General features: G+C 44.3%; 2 protein-coding genes across 2 annotated transcripts; both read right to left on the bottom strand.

The window, feature by feature from the left end:
• Positions 1 to 15,527: 15,527 nt before the first annotated feature.
• LOC138359671 (uncharacterized) lies at positions 15,528 to 17,561 on the bottom strand. Its single transcript, XM_069319091.1, has one exon. The coding sequence runs from the start codon at positions 17,559 to 17,561 to the stop codon at positions 15,528 to 15,530; it is 2,034 nt and encodes a 677-aa protein (XP_069175192.1).
• A 5-nt stretch (positions 17,562 to 17,566) lies between these two features.
• Positions 17,567 to 22,022, bottom strand: LOC138359670 (uncharacterized). The gene is made up of 2 exons (XM_069319089.1): positions 21,945 to 22,022; positions 17,567 to 20,587 (listed from the first exon to the last, which is right to left on the bottom strand). Exons 1-2 carry the CDS (start codon positions 22,020 to 22,022, stop codon positions 17,567 to 17,569), a joined length of 3,099 nt encoding a protein of 1,032 aa, XP_069175190.1.
• Positions 22,023 to 23,036: the final 1,014 nt, after the last annotated feature.

The raw sequence follows: 23,036 nt of genomic DNA, 5'->3' as shown, positions 1-23,036 counted from the left end.
TGATCATCTCACTTTTCTTCTTCTAATTGTGACATGTTTAGGACCCGTAGCCGTTTCTCGCAGCTCCTATTGTTTTGAACCAGAAATCCTTGGCAGCATTTAACTGAACCTCTTCTGTTTTATCTATTTTGAGGTATTGATTCCAAGTAAATGTTGCGTATTTAAGTTTGAGTCTCTCGTATGTCATGACAAATTTTCTGAACATGTTTTCCATCCATGTACTTGTAGACTATTATGAAGATGGTGAGTATTAATGGAAGCCTCTAACTGTGCTTGCGATGTGATCATCAGGTGAAAGCGTTCCTTTGCAGAGTGAGCAAAGCGGAACCTACTGAGCGGTTCTAAGAGATCTAAGTCTGTGAAATAGTTAATTATTAAAGAGCCAAAATATTATATCATATCAGGACACGGTTGTAAAAGTTTGATGGTTGTAATACAATTGTGGAAGTATTCGTTACTGTACGAGATTTGGACTTTTAGTGGCTGACTGAGACTGCTGGGCATATTGTGTGTACTATTATAATTCTTATGGCAGTTATGTCCTATCTTTTATTATGTTCTATCCTATTCTTATGTGCTATCTTTTCATTATTTACTGGCCACCACTATTTGCATGTAAAGTTAATCTAATAATGCAACTTAAAGCAGGCTCAAAAGTGTTTGTGTTTAGTAGGATTCAGCTTCAAGAGGATATTTAATGTATTGTAAAGGTTTTGAGGGAATGTTTACACTGTGCTTCCATTACTAGTTTTTGGGCTTGCCTAGGATGTGTTGATTGTAAGTCTTAATCTCTATCCAAGGGAGGTTCTGTTCATAGAGTAAATGTCAATAGACAATGCCTATTGCCTATGAGTTTTGTTGTGGGTAGTGAATTCTGTGAGAATAAAGCCAATAATTATAGCCACTTGTTTCTAACCTGTGTAGTCCTGTGTGTAGTAGATTGTTATATCAGCCGTTAGAGGGGGGCGGACGGCTGAGTGGACAGCTCTCTGGATTCGTAGTCCTAAAGTTCCAGGTTCGATCCCCGCCGGAGGCGGAAACAAATGGACAGAGTTTCTTTCACCCTGATGCGCCTGTTCACCTAACAGTAAAAGGTTACCTGGGAAACAGCTGCTACGGACTGCTTCCTAGGGTTGTGTAACAAAAATGAGACCTGGTCGAGGACCGGGCCGCGGGGACGCTAAGCCCCGTAGTCATTTCAAGACAACGTCAAGAAGATAACCTCTTAACAGGTTAAATTATGATTACTTTCCCCGGGGGTCGGGCCTAGTCCACCACAGATGGAGGGAGTATAACATATACGCTGTATACTATCAGCCCCTATAACACGGGGGTCGGGCCTAGTCCACCACAGATGGAGGGAGTATAACATATACGCTGTATACTATCAGCCCCTATAACACGGGGGTCGGGCCTAGTCCACCACAGATGGAGGGAGTATAACATATACGCTGTATACTATCAGCCCCTATAACACGGGGGTCGGGCCTAGTCCACCACAGATGGAGGGAGTATAACATATACGCTGTATACTATCAGCCCCTATAACACGGGGGTCGGGCCTAGTCCACCACAGATGGAGGGAGTATAACATATACGCTGTATACTATCAGCCCCTATAACACGGGGGTCGGGCCTAGTCCACCACAGATGGAGGGAGTATAACATATACGCTGTATACTATCAGCCCCTATAACACGGGGGTCGGGCCTAGTCCACCACAGATGGAGGGAGTATAACATATACGCTGTATACTATCAGCCCCTATAACACGGGGGTCGGGCCTAGTCCACCACAGATGGAGGGAGTATAACATATACGCTGTATACTATCAGCCCCTATAACACGGGGGTCGGGCCTAGTCCACCACAGATGGAGGGAGTATAACATATACGCTGTATACTATCAGCCCCTATAACACGGGGGTCGGGCCTAGTCCACCACAGATGGAGGGAGTATAACATATACGCTGTATACTATCAGCCCCTATAACACGGGGGTCGGGCCTAGTCCACCACAGATGGAGGGAGTATAACATATACGCTGTATACTATCAGCCCCTATAACACGGGGGTCGGGCCTAGTCCACCACAGATGGAGGGAGTATAACATATACGCTGTATACTATCAGCCCCTATAACACGGGGGTCGGGCCTAGTCCACCACAGATGGAGGGAGTATACATCATCCTAGAGTTTATTTTAACCATCTAACACTATACTTCCTCCTAGAGTTTATTCAAGCTTCTAACACTATATTTCCTCCTAGAGTTTATTCCAAGCATCTAACACTATACTTCCTCCTAGAGTTTATTCCAACCATCTAACACTATACTTCCTCCTAGAGTTTATTCCAACCATTTACCGCTGTAAGTCCTCCAAGAATTGATTATACCCACCAGGATATATTATATTTGAAAGAGTTCATTCTAACCCTGTAGCATTACTCCTTACCAAGAGCTTAATCTTACAATGTACAAGTATACTTTTTCCAAGGGTCCAATCCAACTCTATTTCATTATACCTTGTCCAAGAATTTGTTCCAATTGTCTATGACTGTTACGGGACTGTAGTGGTATATGATAGTAATAATAGTTTGTGATCTACCAGAGACCTAACCAATATTCTGTGTTATAGTGGCTGATAGTATACAGCGTATATGTTATACTCCCTCCATCTGTGGTGGACTAGGCCCGACCCCCGTGTTATAGGGGCTGATAGTATACAGCGTATATGTTATACTCCCTCCATCTGTGGTGGACTAGGCCCGACCCCCGTGTTATAGGGGCTGATAGTATACAGCGTATATGTTATACTCCCTCCATCTGTGGTGGACTAGGCCCGACCCCCGTGTTATAGGGGCTGATAGTATACAGCGTATATGTTATACTCCCTCCATCTGTGGTGGACTAGGCCCGACCCCCGTGTTATAGGGGCTGATAGTATACAGCGTATATGTTATACTCCCTCCATCTGTGGTGGACTAGGCCCGACCCCCGTGTTATAGGGGCTGATAGTATACAGCGTATATGTTATACTCCCTCCATCTGTGGTGGACTAGGCCCGACCCCCGGGGAAAGTAATCATAATTTAACCTGTTAAGAGGTTATCTTCTTGACGTTGTCTTGAAATGACTACGGGGGCTTAGCGTCCCCGCGGCCCGGTCCTCGACCAGGTCTCATTTTTGTTACACAACCCTAGGAAGCAGTCCGTAGCAGCTGTTTCCCAGGTAACCTTTTACTGTTAGGTGAACAGGCGCATCAGGGTGAAAGAAACTCTGTCCATTTGTTTCCGCCTCCGGCGGGGATCGAACCTGGAACTTTAGGACTACGAATCCAGAGAGCTGTCCACTCAGCCGTCCGCCCCCCTCTAACGGCTGATATAACAATCTACTACACACAGGACTACACAGGTTAGAAACAAGTGGCTATAATTATTGGCTTTATTCTCACAGAATTCACTACCCACAACAAAACTCATAGGCAATAGGCATTGTCTATTGACATTTACTCTATGAACAGAACCTCCCTTGGATAGAGATTAAGACTTACAATCAACACATCCTAGGCAAGCCCAAAAACTAGTAATGGAAGCACAGTGTAAACATTCCCTCAAAACCTTTACAATACATTAAATATCCTCTTGAAGCTGAATCCTACTAAACACAAACACTTTTGAGCCTGCTTTAAGTTGCATTATTAGATTAACTTTACATGCAAATAGTGGTGGCCAGTAAATAATGAAAAGATAGCACATAAGAATAGGATAGAACATAATAAAAGATAGGACATAACTGCCATAAGAATTATAATAGTACACACAATATGCCCAGCAGTCTCAGTCAGCCACTAAAAGTCCAAATCTCGTACAGTAACGAATACTTCCACAATTGTATTACAACCATCAAACTTTTACAACCGTGTCCTGATATGATATAATATTTTGGCTCTTTAATAATTAACTATTTCACAGACTTAGATCTCTTAGAACCGCTCAGTAGGTTCCGCTTTGCTCACTCTGCAAAGGAACGCTTTCACCTGATGATCACATCGCAAGCACAGTTAGAGGCTTCCATTAATACTCACCATCTTCATAATAGTCTACAAGTACATGGATGGAAAACATGTTCAGAAAATTTGTCATGACATACGAGAGACTCAAACTTAAATACGCAACATTTACTTGGAATCAATACCTCAAAATAGATAAAACAGAAGAGGTTCAGTTAAATGCTGCCAAGGATTTCTGGTTCAAAACAATAGGAGCTGCGAGAAACGGCTACGGGTCCAAAACATGTCACAATTAGAAGAAGAAAAGTGAGATGATCACAACCATTAAGATTATGACTGCTACGGAGATCATTGATAAAGAGTAATGCTTTGCCCTCTCAGCACACTGACGGTAAACAGGTTCAAATTAATGTAAAAAGGTACCCAAATACAAAGACTAATAGAATGTGTAGCAAGAGAGTGCAGTATGTGCAAACTGCATGTGGTTTCAAAACTGTATGTAATTATAATATAAGCATTAGGAAGTTCTACTAGCTGATCTCTCATCTTCTAACTCCAATTAGGTAGAAACACAAACACATATATACAGACATATATGTATCAGTAAATATTGATTTGCATATAATTTATCTGTGACTGCACATAGTCAAAATAATAAGGATGAAAATAAATGGACCCAGATTTTATAGGCTGCCTGATGTTAATGATGTGAAAACAGTCCCCGTGGTGTAGTGGTAAGACACTCGCCTGGCGTTCCGCGAGCGCTTTGTCATGGGTTCGTATCCTGGCCGGGGAGGATTTACTGGGCGCAATTCCTTAACTGCAGCCTCTGTTTAACGCAACAGTAAAATGTGTACTTGGATGTAACAACGATTCTCCGCGGCGGGGATCGTATTCCAGGGACTTGTCCGAAACGCTACACGTACTAGTGGCTGTACAAGAATGTAACAACTCTTGTATATATCTCAAAAAAAAAAAGAAAAAAAAAGAAAAATGTTTCTGCACTCTAAGACTATAAGCGGTAACAACTACTAACAAAAATACTGATACTCTAAATACACAGAAATGACATTAGCCTGATATATCAAGGAGAAAATCTATAGGAGCTGTGATGAGGATTGGAACCTATGATCGAACATAGGTTCGAATCCTCATCACGGCTCCGGTGGATTTTGTCATTGATATAACACAATAATGTCATTTATCTTTGTATTGAAAGAGGAGCATCAGAGGTAGAACATTCCCAGACGATAGAGCCAAAGTGCATGGGGGAGGGGCGGATTGTATGAAACCATGGTTCAGTTTCAGTGGCAGCCTCGGAAATCCTCGAGGGTGCAGTAGTACCCCAGGCTGCAATTCTTTTGAGCATGTCGTGACATAGTCGTCTAGAGCGTGCCTCTGGGAATACCCAGCGCATAGGTTCGAATCCTCATCACGACTCCTGTGGATTTTCTCACTGATACTCTTAACTTCTCATTTAGGTGCGTGGATGAGAAACTCTGTTGGCCCTACAACGGCGGTCTCCTTGTCAAACCATCCTCTCACTGGGGTCTGGTGGGAAGCTGTGTGTCCGCTTGCTCCGACAACATGGCTTATCAATGGAACATCACCGATATGTAACATCAACAGGTTTTCCTCTGCACACGGGTTGAATTGAAGGATAATATTTTTGTTATCGATTTATGACTGGTGAAAGGTAAATAAGCAGTAACAATTATTCTTAATGATATGACAATAATTATAATATTATGTTGTTTATTTCGGTGTTTGGGTTTAAGGCTAATCAAGCAAGGAAGAGCCAATAAGGCCATAGCACGAGCATACTAAATATCCTGGAAGTATACTTTCATCCTGATTATAGGCCAGGACTAAAGTGAACTTAAGTGTATTGCCACTAAACTGGGTAAACCATACAGTGTAAATATCTCTTAGTCTGCTTTGGTTTAATATTGAGCGTGACCGCTGCTGGGTTAATAAAACCGTGGCACTTGCTTACTGATAAACCTTTTACTTTACTTCAGCAATAAATTTAGTGGCAAAATTTAACTCTTAGTGTATATAGCGTATCTAATAGCCAGAGTTACCTAATTAAACTAATTTCCTTACAAAATTATACTTCGAAAATTATATTTTATAAATTCATAAATTATAAAAATACATATAATATATATTCAATTGAGAATGTAGAAGCTTCGTGATTTATGATATAAAATTTTGTGAAATTAGATTTTTTAAGGAAAATCGTTAGTTGGATAACTGAGGCTCTACTTAATAAGTTATTTTTATTATCAATTAAATTTGCTCACCTAATTATAAAGAATTTTGTTTTGACCCAGATGTATGAAAATATTCGAGAGTGCTTTGTCTTTTTGGCAAAAGGGACCTTGCCTACTTGGTCAAAAAGTGCAGTTCTAGCTATTGCATATGACATACACCGAAAAGCAAACTATACTCCTTGGTGTATATCTCCATCCCAGTATTATTGTTGGCCTGTTCAGCGGCCGTAAGGCCTAAGAGCCTCTAGAGTTATTATAGCCACCACAACGCATCACTAACAACCCAGCAAGAATACCGTCCAATACTACCACAACGCATCACTAACAACCCAGCAAGAACACCGTCCAATACTACCACAACGCATCACTAACAACCCAGCAAGAACACCGTCCAATACTACCACAACGCATCACTAACAACCCAGCAAGAACACCGTCCAATACTACCACAACGCATCACTAACAACCCAGCAAGAATACCGTCCAATACTACCACAACGCATCACTAACAACCCAGCAAGAACACCGTCCAATACTACCACAACGCATCACTAACAACTGTTAGGGTTTCCAGTCCAATATTTTCCCTAATCCAGCAGTAAGTCATATCACCCTAATCTGTACATACTCTGATGCCTATGGAAAAGTTTAGTACATTTAAAGGATAGCCTGAGTTGTCGATTGGTGATAAATTACTATTTTTATTTGGTTTTGGATGTGGGTTACGCCTTTCTACCAGAACAAATATAACGGGGAGAGGAGAGCTGCCCGCTGGAGGAGGCTAGCGCGCGTTTCATTGTGGGAGCAGTGCCAGCCACCCGGCGATTGGTCAGTGCAGGGTGTGTGGCAATGTTGACCAATGGGGCGGTGCCTCAGGGTGTGACGTAGCGGGTCGGCTGGCGCCAGCTACTCAAAGCGGAAAAACGTGGAGCTGCGACTACGATCAGAAGCGCGCTCGCCAACTCTTCAAGTTTGAGAGGCCAGGGAGCCTCAAGCAGTGGATTATTCAGCATCAGTTATTACCCAGACGTCAAGGATGGCTTGTCAACTCCAGGGGAGTGTAAGAAGGCATAGCTCAGCTGGTGGAGTGGGCGTCGGGAGCTAGAGGCCGACAAGTCTTACGACCGTGTGTGCAGGCACTGGGAGGAGCCGTGCCAAAGTTCCTGCGGGTCATGCACTGGTATAACTGAGAGAGGCTGGCGGGACGAGTGTCAAATCCACGGTGCAGTGTATGGACACTGAACGAGACCAGGGGGAAGGGACAACGCGTTAATGGTGCGAGGGAGGAACATGTGAGCAATGTCAGCCTGCAGTGTCAGAAGAGAAATCTGCAGTGAGAAGAATCAGGTACGGAGATGATGAGCTAAGCTATAAGTCACCGAGAGACCCCCACGAGCCAGACCCTTGTTAGCGAAGAGTTGATCAGCGAGCAAAGGACCCCAGCTGCCATCACGAGGAAGGGAACTACCAGGGGAAAGCGCCAAGCCATGAGAATAAATATCACATCTAAGTGGTCAGGATAAGGATTCAGGGGGGGGGGAGGTGAATGCCCAACCACTTGGACGGTCGAGGATTGAACGCCGACCTGCATTGAGCGAGACCGTCGCTCTACCCTCCAGCCTAAGTGGTTGGGTCCATCACAAGGAAGAATCTACGACCATTTGTAGTATAGAGAGAGTTAAGGTAGATAACCATTCCCTCCCCATTTCCCTTGAGTTAGGTGAAGTTAGTTAATTTATTATTATTATTGATGTATTGTTAGGAGATGACCAGTATTATTATATATGTAGTGATACGTGAATGTTTGTTTCATGTACGAATTATTAGTGACTATTGTAGAAGGACATTATCCATTCAGTGTTTTAGAGAAGAGTGAATAAAATTAATTTATGTGCAAGCGAAAGGAGATAACTAGTATTGAGGTGACAGTTCATGACAAGTTTGAATAGGTCAGCTGAAGGAGTTGCCAGATGTGACTTGCTGGAGTGTTGCCACCATCCACCAGTGAAGCGGATTTTATCACCTGTGACCTCACAACATACGTGTATACTTTACTTAGTAAATTCACTTTTATTTTACCAATGGGTTTATGTTATCTCTTTTATTTCTTTAGTAATTAGTGTGGTGTACCAATTGAAATGTGGCACACCACACTGTGTCAAGGTGTTCTATGCTAGACGTTGAGGATAATATCATTGAGATTAGTTTTACTGGGTTGAGTGAGTAGAGGACCCCGTTGGCGACCTTGTTGGCTGTATATGTCAGTACAGGTTAGTTGATATATCAAGCTGTGGAGTATATCAACCTGTTAGGCATATTGTTTGCGTCGAGCAATTCGGTCATGAGACCCGAGTCTCTGTGTTAACTAACACATTAGGAAAGGGGGCTGATGGAGGTCGAACTTAATTCACTCACAACAGGTGCAAGGCCGGGTTTCAGGAAGTATTAGTAGTAGCGCGAAGTAGACTGAGGTGCTCCCAGAGTGGTCAGTGTGCACCCAGGACCAGGGGAGCAAAGACCCGCGCAACACAGCCCAGCAAGAACACCGTTCAGTACTACCACAACGCATCACTAATAACCCAGCAAGAACACCGTTGTAGTTGAGTACAACACACCACTAACATCCCAGCAAGAACACTGACCAGTACTACCACAATGCACCATTAACAACCCAGCAAGAACACTGACCAGTACTACCACAATGCACCATTAACAACCCAGCAAGAACACTGACCAGTACTACCACAATGCACCATTAACAACCCAGCAAGAACACCATCTAGTACTACCAGAACGCATCACTAATAACTTTCCGGGGGTTAGGCTTTTAGAAAACTTGGTTATTAAACCAAAGTGATACTTGCTTACCGACGAACAGAGAGCCCAACCACTCCCCGAAAGAAATATGATCGACCACGGCAACCACACTTCTGCTGCCGTCAGTCGACCAACAATGGACACTGGAGTGCTTGCAATTTGTTGGGAGATCACCCTGTAAGCGTCTTGTTCTTGGAGAGGGGTTCTGCGTCACCTTTATTCAAGGGTGCGGCTCCAAACCTGGCCTAGTTGTCACAGTACACACCCACTCGAGCTGCCAAGATTCCCCCCATACTTTCCTTGTTGTGGGATGAACTTAGTCCTAAATCCCCCTTTATGAGTTATTGTCCACAGTCACTCAATTTGCAACTGTGTGTGTCTCTCTCTCTCTTACTATCCAGGAAGCCTCACCAGGACAAGGGCAAAAATCAGCTGTTAGCATACAAACATTTATTACATAAAACATATACAAGAAAATAAATAAGAATAATATTACAGTGCAGCACCCTAGGCTGCTACCAACCGATAACACTCCAATAATACCTTAAACCTTCACCAAATAAATTAGTATTAGGCTGCTACTCAATCTTTTGCTCACAACACACTGCCCCTCTCACTGCTTGAGGTTGAAATACTTGGTACAAAAATATATATATATCTCCAAACAAAACTGAAATCAATCTCTCACCTTACACTGCACCTATCATGCCAATATGCAATCAAGCACTCCCTCAAACATCTCAATGTATCTATATGATTCTCTGTTCTATTCCTTAAGGCCCATTCCTAAAGACATCTATCTGGGTCCTTGAAATTCTGGTAGGCATTCATGCAGTCCATCAATCTGCTGCACATGATGTCCCCCTCGAATGTCAGTGAAGCTCCTCTAAATGGCATCACAAAAAAAACGTGTAACTCCCCTACACTGTTTGAAGTTCGACTATATCCATGGACTTCCATTCCCCAACTTGAAGTTCTGCTCCACCTTGCAGTTCAGCTCCCATTTGAAGTTCAACTCTACACCTGGAGATCAGCTCTACACCTGGAGTTCACCTTATAATCATCTCCCGAAGCGAAGTTTCCATTTTAACTTCTCCCATACAAACCTGCAATTCCATTACCATGCCATAATAAAATGTTTTCCTAACAAAACATAAGTAATAAACTTATATGCCAACACTAAATCACACCCTTCCGACGTCGCTATCCTGAATCACAAACCGAAACTGTCTCTATTTTCCTCGTATTACAACTTGCAATAAAGTTGTTACATCTGGGCTTAACGTGTTTATAACGTATTAGAACGTTGTTACAACTTCCTATATTGGTTGTTATAACTGGTTAGGTGTTAAAACGTGTTCGAACGTTGTACCAACGTCGTAGTTTCTGTGTGTGTTTTGCGGTTAAGCGCCGGTCCAACTGAGGTGGATACGTCCCCATTCTGGACGAGTCCACATCGAAATGAACCCGGGCCGGCGGCCAAGGAGCTCTGCCCCCTCAGTCGCCCACTGACCTCCAGCAAGTAAGGATGTGCTGCTCCTCTCTCCAGCATGTTCACTCATCTCTAACTCCTTATCGCTGCTCACTGTCTTAATAAAATATCTACCCTACATAAGCATACGTTCTCTATGATCGCTGGGCATACGATCAAACACTTGTTATCATTCTATCAACTGATTAAATGAGCTAACCGCAGGTTTCGGGACGTGAAGGTGCCCACTCTGGCGCTTCAAGATGGCGTCCACTCCGGTCGGCCAACAAAATTACTTTAGGACTGCCTCACAAAGATCCTTCCAGTCCTAACTTGAGCTCACAAAGTCGTCTGGCAGGCTCCACTCAGAAGTACCTGATTACTCTCCTTCACTCGAGGATATAACACATTAGAGTCTCACACAGACACGACCACCACTAGGCTTCAGTCCGCCTCTAATATCTTCATAATCACAGAGAAATGGCATACATCATGTCCTCGGCAGCTTCCTCACCAGTTGTGCACTGTGGCCTTAACTCAAACACTATCCAGAAGAGTGTTCTTCTATCTTCCCAGGATAGAGTGATGCGCGTCCATTCCTGACGACTGTGGCAACTCAAGTGATGCACCACGCTCTCCATCGGCGTCACGTCACTAAATGTCGACATCTTATTCCCTCTTCCATAAGATGCTCATCCTCTGCTTGTACTCTTTTAAGTCACTCATGTATACTTAATATATTTCCTTCCTCTGACATTTTAATCTTTGGTCAAGTGTGCAGAATAAATCTCATCTGGTTGACTCACCCCACCAGGCTATCTGGGGTCATAACACAACTCTGCAAGAACACCGTCTAGTACTATCACAACGCATCACTAACAACCCAGCAAGAACAAGCATAATAAATAATAAAGAAAGGTCTTAATAAAAAAAGTTTAATAAGCCTAGTCGATAGAGCTTCGGCCTCATACGCCTGAGGTCCACGGTTCAAGACACCTACAGCCCAGGTGAACGGAATGTTTATTTCCACAGAAGTGTGAAAGGATTCACCTCACAGGTGCCGCACGAGGCTACTTAGTGCAGGCGGAAGAATAAATAATTAATTGGCTGAGGACACATAAGACCCTTGAAGATATTATACGACCAAAGACCACATTCACTCCAAACATCTCACGCCTACAGGCTATTAATGCCCGTGCCACCTCTTGTGGTGGCTTAATCTTCATCAATCTATGTACATTATCACACACACACACACATGTCATACCCAGGATGCAAGACGTTTAAGGCTATATGAGTGCACAATAATGTAAGAGAGTTAAGTTAGTGGCACTTATACCATTTGCTGTAAAAAGTTTGACCCAGATTTTGAACGATTTAACAGTCTGTTCCTCTTGTTATCCACTTAGTTCACGTTGGTACGGCTGGGTGCACACACGGCGTGGTGGTGCACACAGACACGAAGGTATTGAGCAGTACACAATCAACATACAGCCAAAGTTCTTTTCACTCCTGAGTGACGATAACAGATTGCCCAGTCACTTGCAGCACAATAGTATATGAGAGTTAAGAACCTTCAAAAAGGTCAGGGAATATACCGGGAAGCACACAGCATCCGCCTCTTCAATAACCCTTAATTGGAGGGGAGGATGGTGCAAGGAGAGTGCACGTGGTCTACTGGACATGGGTCTCACCAAGAGCGACCTTGAGATTTGCTCTGGGAAGGCCCTGACCTGGACATATTCCATCTACAGAATATGGTCCAAGACCACATCTAGGGGCAGACCACCTTAGTCCCAGGATCACCGTGCACAGGATGCATAAGGGTCAATTTAGTCTCGCTTAGGATAACTGCAGCCAGGATAGCTGGTAGCCAACTATCTAACCAGAGTCGTCATCTGGAGTACCACTTCTCCTAATGGTGTCTCACAAGAGGGTGGATGACCTGGCCGGAGCCCACGAGTGGGTAAGGCGGCGGCCGGAGGGACCCCCATGCCATACACGATATCCCTCCCGCTCCGGGGCCTTGTTAGGAGCTTCCACTGTGTCTAGTTTTCCATGTATGCCGACGTCAAGTCACCAATCCTGCCGCTTAGGCAGCTTGCTGTTTTGGCCTTCAGCGTTAGTTCTTTTTAATGATATACTGTGCACCTCTCCCTGTGTGTGCTCTGTCCCATATAAGAAAAAACCAAATACAAAAGAATTTTCCATTTAATGTTTGTTTGTTTTTCAGTTTATTATTGTGTGTTATTAGTATCATCTTAACTCTTGTGGGTTGTGATGAGATCTGCCATTTATGTGTATTTTAGTTTGTGTTTTGATAGGGTATTAGGTATGCTTAGAGGCGCCTTCTCGCCATGCCCTGTGGCTGGGGGGATTGGTGCTCTGAAGCTACATAAACACCCTATACCCCCCAGAAGTGGCAAGGGGAGTTAGGGGACAACAAATGAGTACTTATACCATTTGTTGTAAACAGAATGACCCAGATTATGAACGATTTAACAGTCTGTTCTTCTTGTCATCCACTTAGTTCACTTTGGTCATATAATAACATCTATCACGACTTAAGTTTTTCGTTATAGTCACTGTAACGAGTTATGCAGTTTGGAGACTCTGCATAGCCCAAACTGGGTACACATGATAAGTGATAGAGAACTTTATCTTTGAGTCCAGAGACGTTTGATTTGGCCGAATCAAAGATTGTCTTTACGACATGGTCTCACGACTCAGAATGAGGAGTACAGCCTCCCAGCGAGACTATTGAGTTCACTGCTTTGTGTGACTAGAGAGAGATGAGAAGCCACTAAGGTGACAGTAAACATAACGGGCCAATCGCAGAGCAGCGATGAGGGTAGAAATAGGCTAAGCTACTCTATCCATTTGAGATGTATTTTATTGTCTCAATAAACGTACTTGAACTTAAACAGAGCAGCTTCAATGTCTGGCAGGAGTAGTAGAAACAATTTCCGGAAATCATGGGATAAGCGTATGTGACATCACACTTGCCTTGAGTAGTTTGCCAAGACTTTTGCTCATAGAAAGGTAATTGATTACTATCTTGGACTGCCTTTCAGCAGCCAGAGGGCAGTAATATTCCTGGAACATCAAAAAAATCTCGTAGACTTGAGGAAAAGTGAATTCCACACTAGTTACTCCATTTATCACCATCATTCTATTATGCAGGAAGAACCACACGTCTATGCGTCATCCAATAAGGTTAGCAGACTTCTAGATGTTACCACTGCTAGGCTTAGCCTCGGCTACAAGTAGCTTTGAGAGTCTAACATCTGCTGAAGTAGACTTGACTAAATGTAAACTCTGTCAGCAGAACTACTCGCATGCTTTGAGTCATTATTTATTGAAATGTGAAAACATCGCGGAATTCAGAGATAACACCATCAATTTAGTTCAAGGAATGTGTAAGTACTTTATTCATAATGATGTTCTGCCAGGAATCTTAGCGTAGAATCCCAAAATTTGCTTACTGTAGGTAATGCATGAACATGACTGTGAAGCTGCCGCCCAGTTGGGTGGGTGTGTAAAGCTGCCGCCCAGTTGGGTGGGTGTGTAAAGCTGCCGCCCAGTTGGGTGGGTGTGTAAAGCTGCCGCCCAGTTGGGTGGGTGTGAAAAGCTGCCGCCCAGTTGGGTGGGTGTGAAAAGCTGCCGCCCAGTTGGGTGGGTGTGTAAAGCTGCCGCCCAGTTGGGTGGGTGTGTAAAGCTGCCGCCCAGTTGGGTGGGTGTGTAAAGCTGCCGCCCAGTTGGGTGGGTGTGTAAAGCTGCCGCCCAGTTGGGTGGGTGTGTAAAGCTGCCGCCCAATTGGGTGGGTGTGTAAAGCTGCCGCCCAGTTGGGTGGGTGTGTAAAGCTGCCGCCCAGTTGGGTGGGTGTGTAAAGCTGCCGCCCAGTTGGGTGGGTGTGTAAAGCTGCCGCCCAGTTGGGTGGGTGTGTAAAGCTGCCGCCCAGTTGGGTGGGTGTGTAAAGCTGCCGCCCAGTTGGGTGGGTGTGTAAAGCTGCCGCCCAGTTGGGTGGGTGTGTAAAGCTGCCGCCCAGTTGGGTGGGTGTGTAAAGCTCCCGCCCAGTTGGGTGGGTGTGTAAAGCTCCCGCCCAGTCTGACTTCCTCAGACATTCTCCTTCACATGGTTCAGTGTGAAGACATTCTCCTTCACAACGTTCAGCGTAAATACATGCTCATTCTAATGGTTCAGCGTGAAGACATTCTCCCTGACAAGCATATCAGCGTGAGTACATTCTCCTTCACAAGGTTCTTCTTTAGGACATTCTACATCACAAGTTTCAGCGTGAGAAAATTCCTCTTCAGAATATTCAGCGTGAAGACATTCTCCTTCATATTGTTCAGCGTGAAGACATTCTTCTTCACAAGGCTCAAAGTGAAGACATTCTTTTTCTCAAAGTTTAGCATGAGGACATTCTCCTTCATATGGTTCAGTGTAAAGACATTTTTCTTCTCATGGGTCAGCGTGAAGACATTCTCCTTCACAACGTTCAGCGTAAATACATGCTCATTCTAATGGTTCAGCGTGAAGACATTCTCCCTGACAAGCATATCAGCGTGAGTACATTCTCCTTCACATGGTTCAGCGTGATGACATTCTCCTACAAATGGATCAGTGTGAAGACATTCTCTAACAAATGGTTCGGCGTGAGACATTCTCCCTGACAAGCATATCAACGTGAAGACAGTCTCCTTCACATGTTTCAGCATGAAGACATTCTCCTTCTCAAGGTTTACTATGAGGACATTCTCCTTCATATAAACAAACTTGAAGACATTCTCCTTCGCAAAGTTCAGCGTGAAGATATTCTCCTACACAAGGTTCAGCGTGAAGACATTCTCCTTCATATTGTTCAGCGAGAGGACATTCTCCTTCATGAGATTCAGCGTAAAGGTATTCTCCTTCATGAGATTCAGCGTAAAGGTATTCTCCTTCAGATGGCTCAACGTGAAGACATTCTTCTTCGCAAGGTCACCGTGAATATATTCTCCTTCACAAGGTTCAGTGTAAGGACCTTCTCCTTCACAAGGTTCAGTGTAAGGACCTTCTCCTTCACAAGGTTCAGTGTAAGGACCTTCTCCCTCATAAGGTTCAGTGTAAGGACCTTCTCCTTCACAAGGTTCAGTGTAAGGACCTTCTCCCTCATAAGGTTCAGTGTAAGGACCTTCTCCTTCACAAGGTTCAGTGTAAGGACCTTCTCCCTCATAAGGTTCAGTGTAAGGACCTTCTCCCTCATAAGTTTCAGTGTAAGGACCTTCTCCCTCGTAAGTTTCAGTGTAAGGACATTCTCCTTCACAAGGTTCAGTGTAAGGACCTTCTCCCTCGTAAGTTTCAGTGTAAGGACATTCTCCTTCACAAGGTTCAGTGTAAGGACCTTCTCCCTCATAAGTTTCAGTGTAAGGACCTTCTCCCTCATAAGTTTCAGTGTAAGGACCTTCTCCCTCATAAGGTTCAGTGTAAGGACCTTCTCCCTCATAAGTTTCAGTGTAAGGACCTTCTCCCTCATAAGTTTCAGTGTAAGGACCTTCTCCCTCATAAGGTTCAGTGTAAGGACCTTCTCCCTCATAAGGTTCAGTGTAAGGACCTTCTCCCTCATAAGGTTCAGTGTAAGGACCTTCTCCCTCATAAGGTTCAGTGTAAGGACCTTCTCCCTCATAAGGTTCAGTGTAAGGACCTTCTCCCTCATAAGGTTCAGTGTAAGGACCTTCTCCCTCATAAGGTTCAGTGTAAGGACCTTCTCCCTCATAAGTTTCAGTGTAAGGACCTTCTCCCTCATAAGGTTCAGTGTAAGGACCTTCTCCCTCATAAGGTTCAGTGTAAGGACCTTCTCCCTCATAAGTTTCAATGTAAGGACCTTCTCCCTCATAAGGTTCAGTGTAAGGACCTTCTCCCTCATAAGGTTCAGTGTAAGGACCTTCTCCCTCATAAGTTTCAGTGTAAGGACCTTCTCCCTCATAAGGTTCAGTGTAAGGACCTTCTCCCTCATAAGTTTCAGTGTAAGGACCTTCTCCCTCATAAGGTTCAGTGTAAGGACCTTCTCCCTCATAAGTTTCAGTGTAAGGACCTTCTCCCTCATAAGGTTCAGTGTAAGGACCTTCTCCCTCATAAGTTTCAGTGTAAGGACCTTCTCCCTCATAAGGTTCAGTGTAAGGACCTTCTCCCTCATAAGGTTCAGTGTAAGGACCTTCTCCCTCTTAAGTTTCAGTGTAAGGACCTTCTCCCTCATAAGGTTCAGTGTAAGGACCTTCTCCCTCATAAGGTTCAGTGTAAGGACCTTCTCCCTCATAAGTTTCAGTGTAAGGACCTTCTCCCTCATAAGTTTCAGTGTAAGGACCTTCTCCCTCATAAGTTTCAGTGTAAGGACCTTCTCCCTCATAAGGTTCAGTGTAAGGACCTTCTCCCTCATAAGTTTCAGTGTAAGGACCTTCTCCCTCATAAGGTTCAGTGTAAGGACCTTCTCCCTCATAAGTTTCAGTGTAAGGACCTTCTTCCTCATAAGGTTCAGTGTAAGGACATTCTCCTTCACAAGGTTCAGTGTAAGGACCTTCTCCCTCATAAGTTTCAGTGTAAGGACCGTCTCCCTCATAAGGTTCAGTGTAAGGACCTTCTCCCTCATAAGGTTCAGTGTAAGGACCTTCTCCCTCATAAGTTTCAGTGTAAGGACCTTCTCCTTCACAAGGTTCAGTGTAAGGACCTTCTCCCTCATAAGTTTCAGTGTAAGGACATTCTCCCTCATAAGTTTCAGTGTAAGGACCTTCTCCCTCATAAGTTTGAGTGTAAGGACCTTCTCCCTCATAAGGTTCAGTGTAAGGACCTTCTCCCTCATAAGTTTCAGTGTAAGGACATTCTCCTTCACAAGGTTCAGTGTAAGGACCTTCTCCCTCATAAGTTTCAGTGTATGGACCTTCTCCCTCATAAGGTTCAGTGTAAGGACTTTCTCCCTCATAAGTTTCAGTGTAAGGACCTTCTCCCTCATAAGTTTCAGTGTAAGGACATATTCTCCTTCACAAGGTTCAGTGTAAGGACCTTCTCCCTCATAAGTTTCAGTGTAAGGACCTTCTCCCTCATAAGGTTCAGTGTAAGGACCTTCTCCCTCATAAGTTTCAGTGTAAGGACCTTCTCCCTCATAAGTTTCAGTGTAAGGACATTCTCCTTCACAAGGTTCAGTGTAAGGACCTTCTCCCTCATAAGTTTCAGTGTAAGGACCTTCTCCCTCATAAGTTTCAGTGTAAGGACCTTCTCCCTCATAAGTTTCAGTGTAAGGACCTTCTCCCTCATAAGGTTCAGTGTAAGGACCTTCTCCCTCATAAGTTTCAGTGTAAGGACCTTCTCCCTCATAAGTTTCAGTGTAAGGACCTTCTCCCTCATAAGGTTCAGTGTAAGGACCTTCTCCCTCATAAGTTTCAGTGTAAGGACATTCTCCTTCACAAGGTTCAGTGTAAGGACCTTCTCCCTCATAAGTTTCAGTGTAAGGACCTTCTCCCTCATAAGGTTCAGTGTAAGGACCTTCTCCCTCATAAGTTTCAGTGTAAGGACCTTCTCCCTCATAAGGTTCAGTGTAAGGACCTTCTCCCTCATAAGGTTCAGTGTAAGGACATTCTCCTTCACAAGGTTCAGTGTAAGGACCTTCTCCCTCATAAGTTTCAGTGTAAGGACCGTCTCCCTCATAAGGTTCAGTGTAAGGACCTTCTCCCTCATAAGGTTCAGTGTAAGGACCTTCTCCCTCATAAGTTTCAGTGTAAGGACCTTCTCCTTCACAAGGTTCAGTGTAAGGACCTTCTCCCTCATAAGTTTCAGTGTAAGGACATTCTCCCTCATAAGTTTCAGTGTAAGGACCTTCTCCCTCATAAGTTTGAGTGTAAGGACCTTCTCCCTCATAAGGTTCAGTGTAAGGACCTTCTCCCTCATAAGTTTCAGTGTAAGGACATTCTCCTTCACAAGGTTCAGTGTAAGGACCTTCTCCCTCATAAGTTTCAGTGTAAGGACCTTCTCCCTCATAAGGTTCAGTGTAAGGACCTTCTCCCTCATAAGTTTCAGTGTAAGGACCTTCTCCCTCATAAGTTTCAGTGTAAGGACATTCTCCTTCACAAGGTTCAGTGTAAGGACCTTCTCCCTCATAAGTTTCAGTGTAAGGACCTTCTCCCTCATAAGGTTCAGTGTAAGGACCTTCTCCCTCATAAGTTTCAGTGTAAGGACCTTCTCCCTCATAAGTTTCAGTGTAAGGACATTCTCCTTCACAAGGTTCAGTGTAAGGACCTTCTCCCTCATAAGTTTCAGTGTAAGGACCTTCTCTCTCATAAGTTTCAGTGTAAGGACCTTCTCCCTCATAAGTTTCAGTGTAAGGACCTTCTCCCTCATAAGGTTCAGTGTAAGGACCTTCTCCCTCATAAGTTTCAGTGTAAGGACCTTCTCCCTCATAAGTTTCAGTGTAAGGACCTTCTCCCTCATAAGGTTCAGTGTAAGGACCTTCTCCCTCATAAGTTTCAGTGTAAGGACATTCTCCTTCACAAGGTTCAGTGTAAGGACCTTCTCCCTCATAAGTTTCAGTGTAAGGACCTTCTCCCTCATAAGGTTCAGTGTAAGGACCTTCTCCCTCATAAGGTTCAGTGTAAGGACCTTCTCCCTCATAAGTTTCAGTGTAAGGACATTCTCCTTCACAAGGCTCAGTGTAAGGACCTTCTCCCTCATAAGTTTCAGTGTAAGGACCTTCTCCCTCATAAGGTTCAGTGTAAGAACCTTCTCCCTCATAAGTTTCAGTGTAAGGACCTTCTCCCTCATAAGTTTCAGTGTAAGGACCTTCTCCCTCATAAGGTTCAGTGTAAGGACCTTCTCCCTCATAAGTTTCAGTGTAAGGACATTCTCCTTCACAAGGTTCAGTGTAAGGACCTTCTCCCTCATAAGTTTCAGTGTAAGGACCTTCTCCTTCACAAGGTTCAGTGTAAGGACCTTCTCCCTCATAAGTTTCAGTGTAAGGACCTTCTCCCTCATAAGTTTCAGTGTAAGGACCTTCTCCCTCATAAGGTTCAGTGTAAGGACCTTCTCCCTCATAAGTTTCAGTGTAAGGACATTCTCCTTCACAAGGTTCAGTGTAAGGACCTTCTCCCTCATAAGTTTCAGTGTAAGGACCTTCTCCTTCACAAGGTTCAGTGTAAGGACCTTCTCCCTCATAAGTTTCAGTGTAAGGACCTTCTCCCTCATAAGTTTCAGTGTAAGGACCTTCTCCCTCATAAGGTTCAGTGTAAGGACCTTCTCCCTCATAAGTTTCAGTGTAAGGACCTTCTCCCTCATAAGGTTCAGTGTAAGGACCTTCTCCCTCATAAGGTTCAGTGTAAGGACCTTCTCCCTCATAAGTTTCAGTGTAAGGACATTCTCCTTCACAAGGTTCAGTGTAAGGACCTTCTCCCTCATAAGTTTCAGTGTAAGGACCTTCTCCCTCATAAGGTTCAGTGTAAGGACCTTCTCCCTCATAAGTTTCAGTGTAAGGACCTTCTCCTTCACAAGGTTCAGTGTAAGGACCTTCTCCCTCATAAGTTTCAGTGTAAGGACCTTCTCCTTCACAAGGTTCAGTGTAAGGACCTTCTCCCTCATAAGTTTCAGTGTAAGGACCTTCTCCCTCATAAGGTTCAGTGTAAGGACCTTCTCCCTCATAAGTTTCAGTGTAAGGACATTCTCCTTCACAAGGTTCAGTGTAAGGACCTTCTCCCTCATAAGTTTCAGTGTAAGGACCTTCTCCTTCACAAGGTTCAGTGTAAGGACCTTCTCCCTCATAAGTTTCAGTGTAAGGACCTTCTCCCTCATAAGTTTCAGTGTAAGGACCTTCTCCCTCATAAGGTTCAGTGTAAGGACCTTCTCCCTCATAAGGTTCAGTGTAAGGACCTTCTCCCTCATAACTTTCAGTGTAAGGACATTCTCCCTCATAAGGTTCAGTGTGAAATGATTATCTTTCAAAAGGGTCAGTGTGAAGACAATCTCTTTAACAAAGTTTAGCGTGAAGACATTTTCCTCACAAGGTTAAGCATGAGAATATTCTACTCCACAAGAATCAGCGTTACCTACCTTGAGGTGCTTCCGGGGCTTAGCGTCCCCGCGGCCCGGTCGTCGACCAGGCCTCCTGGTTGCTGGACTGATCAACCAGGCTGTTGGACGCGGCTGCTCGCAGCCTGGCGTATGAGGCACAGCCTGGTTGATCAGGTATCCTTTGGAGGTGCTTATCCAGTTCTCTCTTGAACACTGTGAGGGGTCGGCCAGTTATGCCCCTTATGTGTAGTGGAAGCGTGTTGAACAGTCTCGGGCCTCTGATGTTGATAGTTCTCTCTTGAACACTGTGAGGGGTCGGCCAGTTATGCCCCTTATGTGTAGTGGAAGCGTGTTGAACAGTCTCGGGCCTCTGATGTTGATAGTTCTCTGTTGAACACTGTGAGGGGTCGGCCAGTTATGTCCCTTATGTGTAGTGGAAGTGTGTTGAACAGTCTCGGGCCTCTGATGTTGATAGTTCTCTCTTGAACACTGTGAGGGGTCGGCCAGTTATGTCCCTTATGTGTAGTGGAAGCGTGTTGAACAGTCTCGGGCCTCTGATGTTGATAGTTCTCTCTTGAACACTGTGAGGGGTCGGCCAGTTATGTCCCTTATGTGTAGTGGAAGCGTGTTGAACAGTCTCGGGCCTCTGATGTTGATAGTTCTCTCTTGAACACTGTGAGGGGTCGGCCAGTTATGTCCCTTATGTGTAGTGGAAGCGTGTTGAACAGTCTCGGGCCTCTGATGTTGATAGTTCTCTCTTGAACACTGTGAGGGGTCGGCCAGTTATGCCCCTTATGTGTAGTGGAAGCGTGTTGAACAGTCTCGGGCCTCTGATGTTGATAGTTCTCTCTTGAACACTGTGAGGGGTCGGCCAGTTATGTCCCTTATGTGTAGTGGAAGCGTGTTGAACAGTCTCGGGCCTCTGATGTTGATAGTTCTCTCTTGAACACTGTGAGGGGTCAGCCAGTTATGCCCCTTATGTGTAGTGGAAGCGTGTTGAACAGTCTCGTGCCTCTGATGTTGATAGTTCTCTCTTGAACACTGTGAGGGGTCGGCCAGTTATGCCCCTTATGTGTAGTGGAAGCGTGTTGAACAGTCTCGAACCTTTGATGTTGATAGAGTTCTCTCTCAGAGTACCTGTTGCACCTCTGTTTTTCAACGGGGGTATTCTGCACATCCTGCCATGTCTTCTGGTCTCATGTGATGTTATTTCTGTGTGCAGGTTTGGGACCAGCCCCTCTAATATTTTCCACGTGTAAATTATTATGTATCTCTCCCGCCTGCGCTCAAGGGAGTACAGTTTTAGGCTCTTTAGTCGGTCCCAATAGTTTAGATGTTTTACTGAGTGGATTCTAGCAGTAAAGGATCTCTGCATGAGGGCATTCTCCTTCACAAGCTTCATCGTGAGGACATTCTCCATCTTAAGATTCAGTGTGAAGTTATTCTCCATCACAAGGGTCTGCGTGAAGACATTTTCCTTTACATGGTTCAACGTGAAGACATTCTCCTTCACTAGGCTCATCGTGAGGACATTCTGATTCATAAGGTTCAGCGTGAGGACATTCTCCTTCACAAATTTCACCGTGAAGACATTCTCCTTTACAAGGTTCAGCGTGAGGACATTCTCCTTCACAAGATTCAGCGTGAAGACATTCTCCTTCAAAAGGTTCATTGTGAGGACATTCTACTTCACAAGGTTCAGTGTGAGGACATTCTGATTCATAAGGTTCAGCGTGAGGACATTCTACTCCACAAAGTTCAGCATGAAGACATTCCCCTTCATATTGTTCAGAGTGAAGACATTCTCCTTCACAAAGGTTCAGCTTGAAGATATTCTCGTTCACAAGTTTCAGCGTGAGGACATTCTTCTTCACATAGGTGAGCACGAGAACATTCTCCTTGACAAGATTCAGTGTAAAGTCATTCTCTTTCTCAAGGGTCTGCATGAAGACATTCTTTTTCCCATTGTTCAGCATGAAGATATTCTCATTTACAAGGTTCAACGAGAAAACATTTTCCTTCTCAAGGTTTAGCATGAGGATATTTTCCTTCATATGGTTCAGTGTGAAGACATTTTCCTTCTCAAGTGCGCACCTATCATCTTGATGGCCAGGGTTCGAGTCTCCTGTTGGGTGTGTGTGTCTAAAGTTCTATACTTCAAAACTTGTGCTTTACAGCAAGTCAGTGCATTAAGCATGGGCACCGTGTTCTCCCATATAACAGGGCTTGATGGAAAACATTAGAGATCCCTCACTGTCTCAGTTGCCTGGAGAGGGGGTATGTCTGGGGAATAAATATCCTGGATAAATATCTGGGGGATAAATAGCCAGAACGCACTTCTCAGCATACTTTGCAAGGCCTGATTTGCCTAATAAGCCAAGTTTTCCTGAATTAATATATTTTCTCTAATTTTGTTCTTATGAAATGATAAAGC

This window comes from Procambarus clarkii, chromosome 92 (assembly GCF_040958095.1).
Source record: "Procambarus clarkii isolate CNS0578487 chromosome 92, FALCON_Pclarkii_2.0, whole genome shotgun sequence".
NCBI classification, from domain to species: domain Eukaryota; kingdom Metazoa; phylum Arthropoda; class Malacostraca; order Decapoda; family Cambaridae; genus Procambarus; species Procambarus clarkii.
The sequence above is the reverse complement of the archived record's forward strand: the minus strand, read 5'-3'. Positions and strand labels throughout refer to the sequence as shown.

Coding starts and splice junctions, on each gene's coding strand:
- LOC138359671 (XM_069319091.1), bottom strand. CDS start 17,561: ATGAGGGAGAAGGTCCTTACACTGAAACTTATGAGGGAGAAAGTCCTT.
- LOC138359670 (XM_069319089.1), bottom strand. CDS start 22,022: ATGGAGAATGTCCTCACGATGAAGCTTGTGAAGGAGAATGCCCTCATG. Junction 20,588..21,944: donor TTACTGCTAGAATCCACTCA/GTAAAACATCTA, acceptor TAACCTTGTGAG/GAAAATGTCTTCACGCTAAA.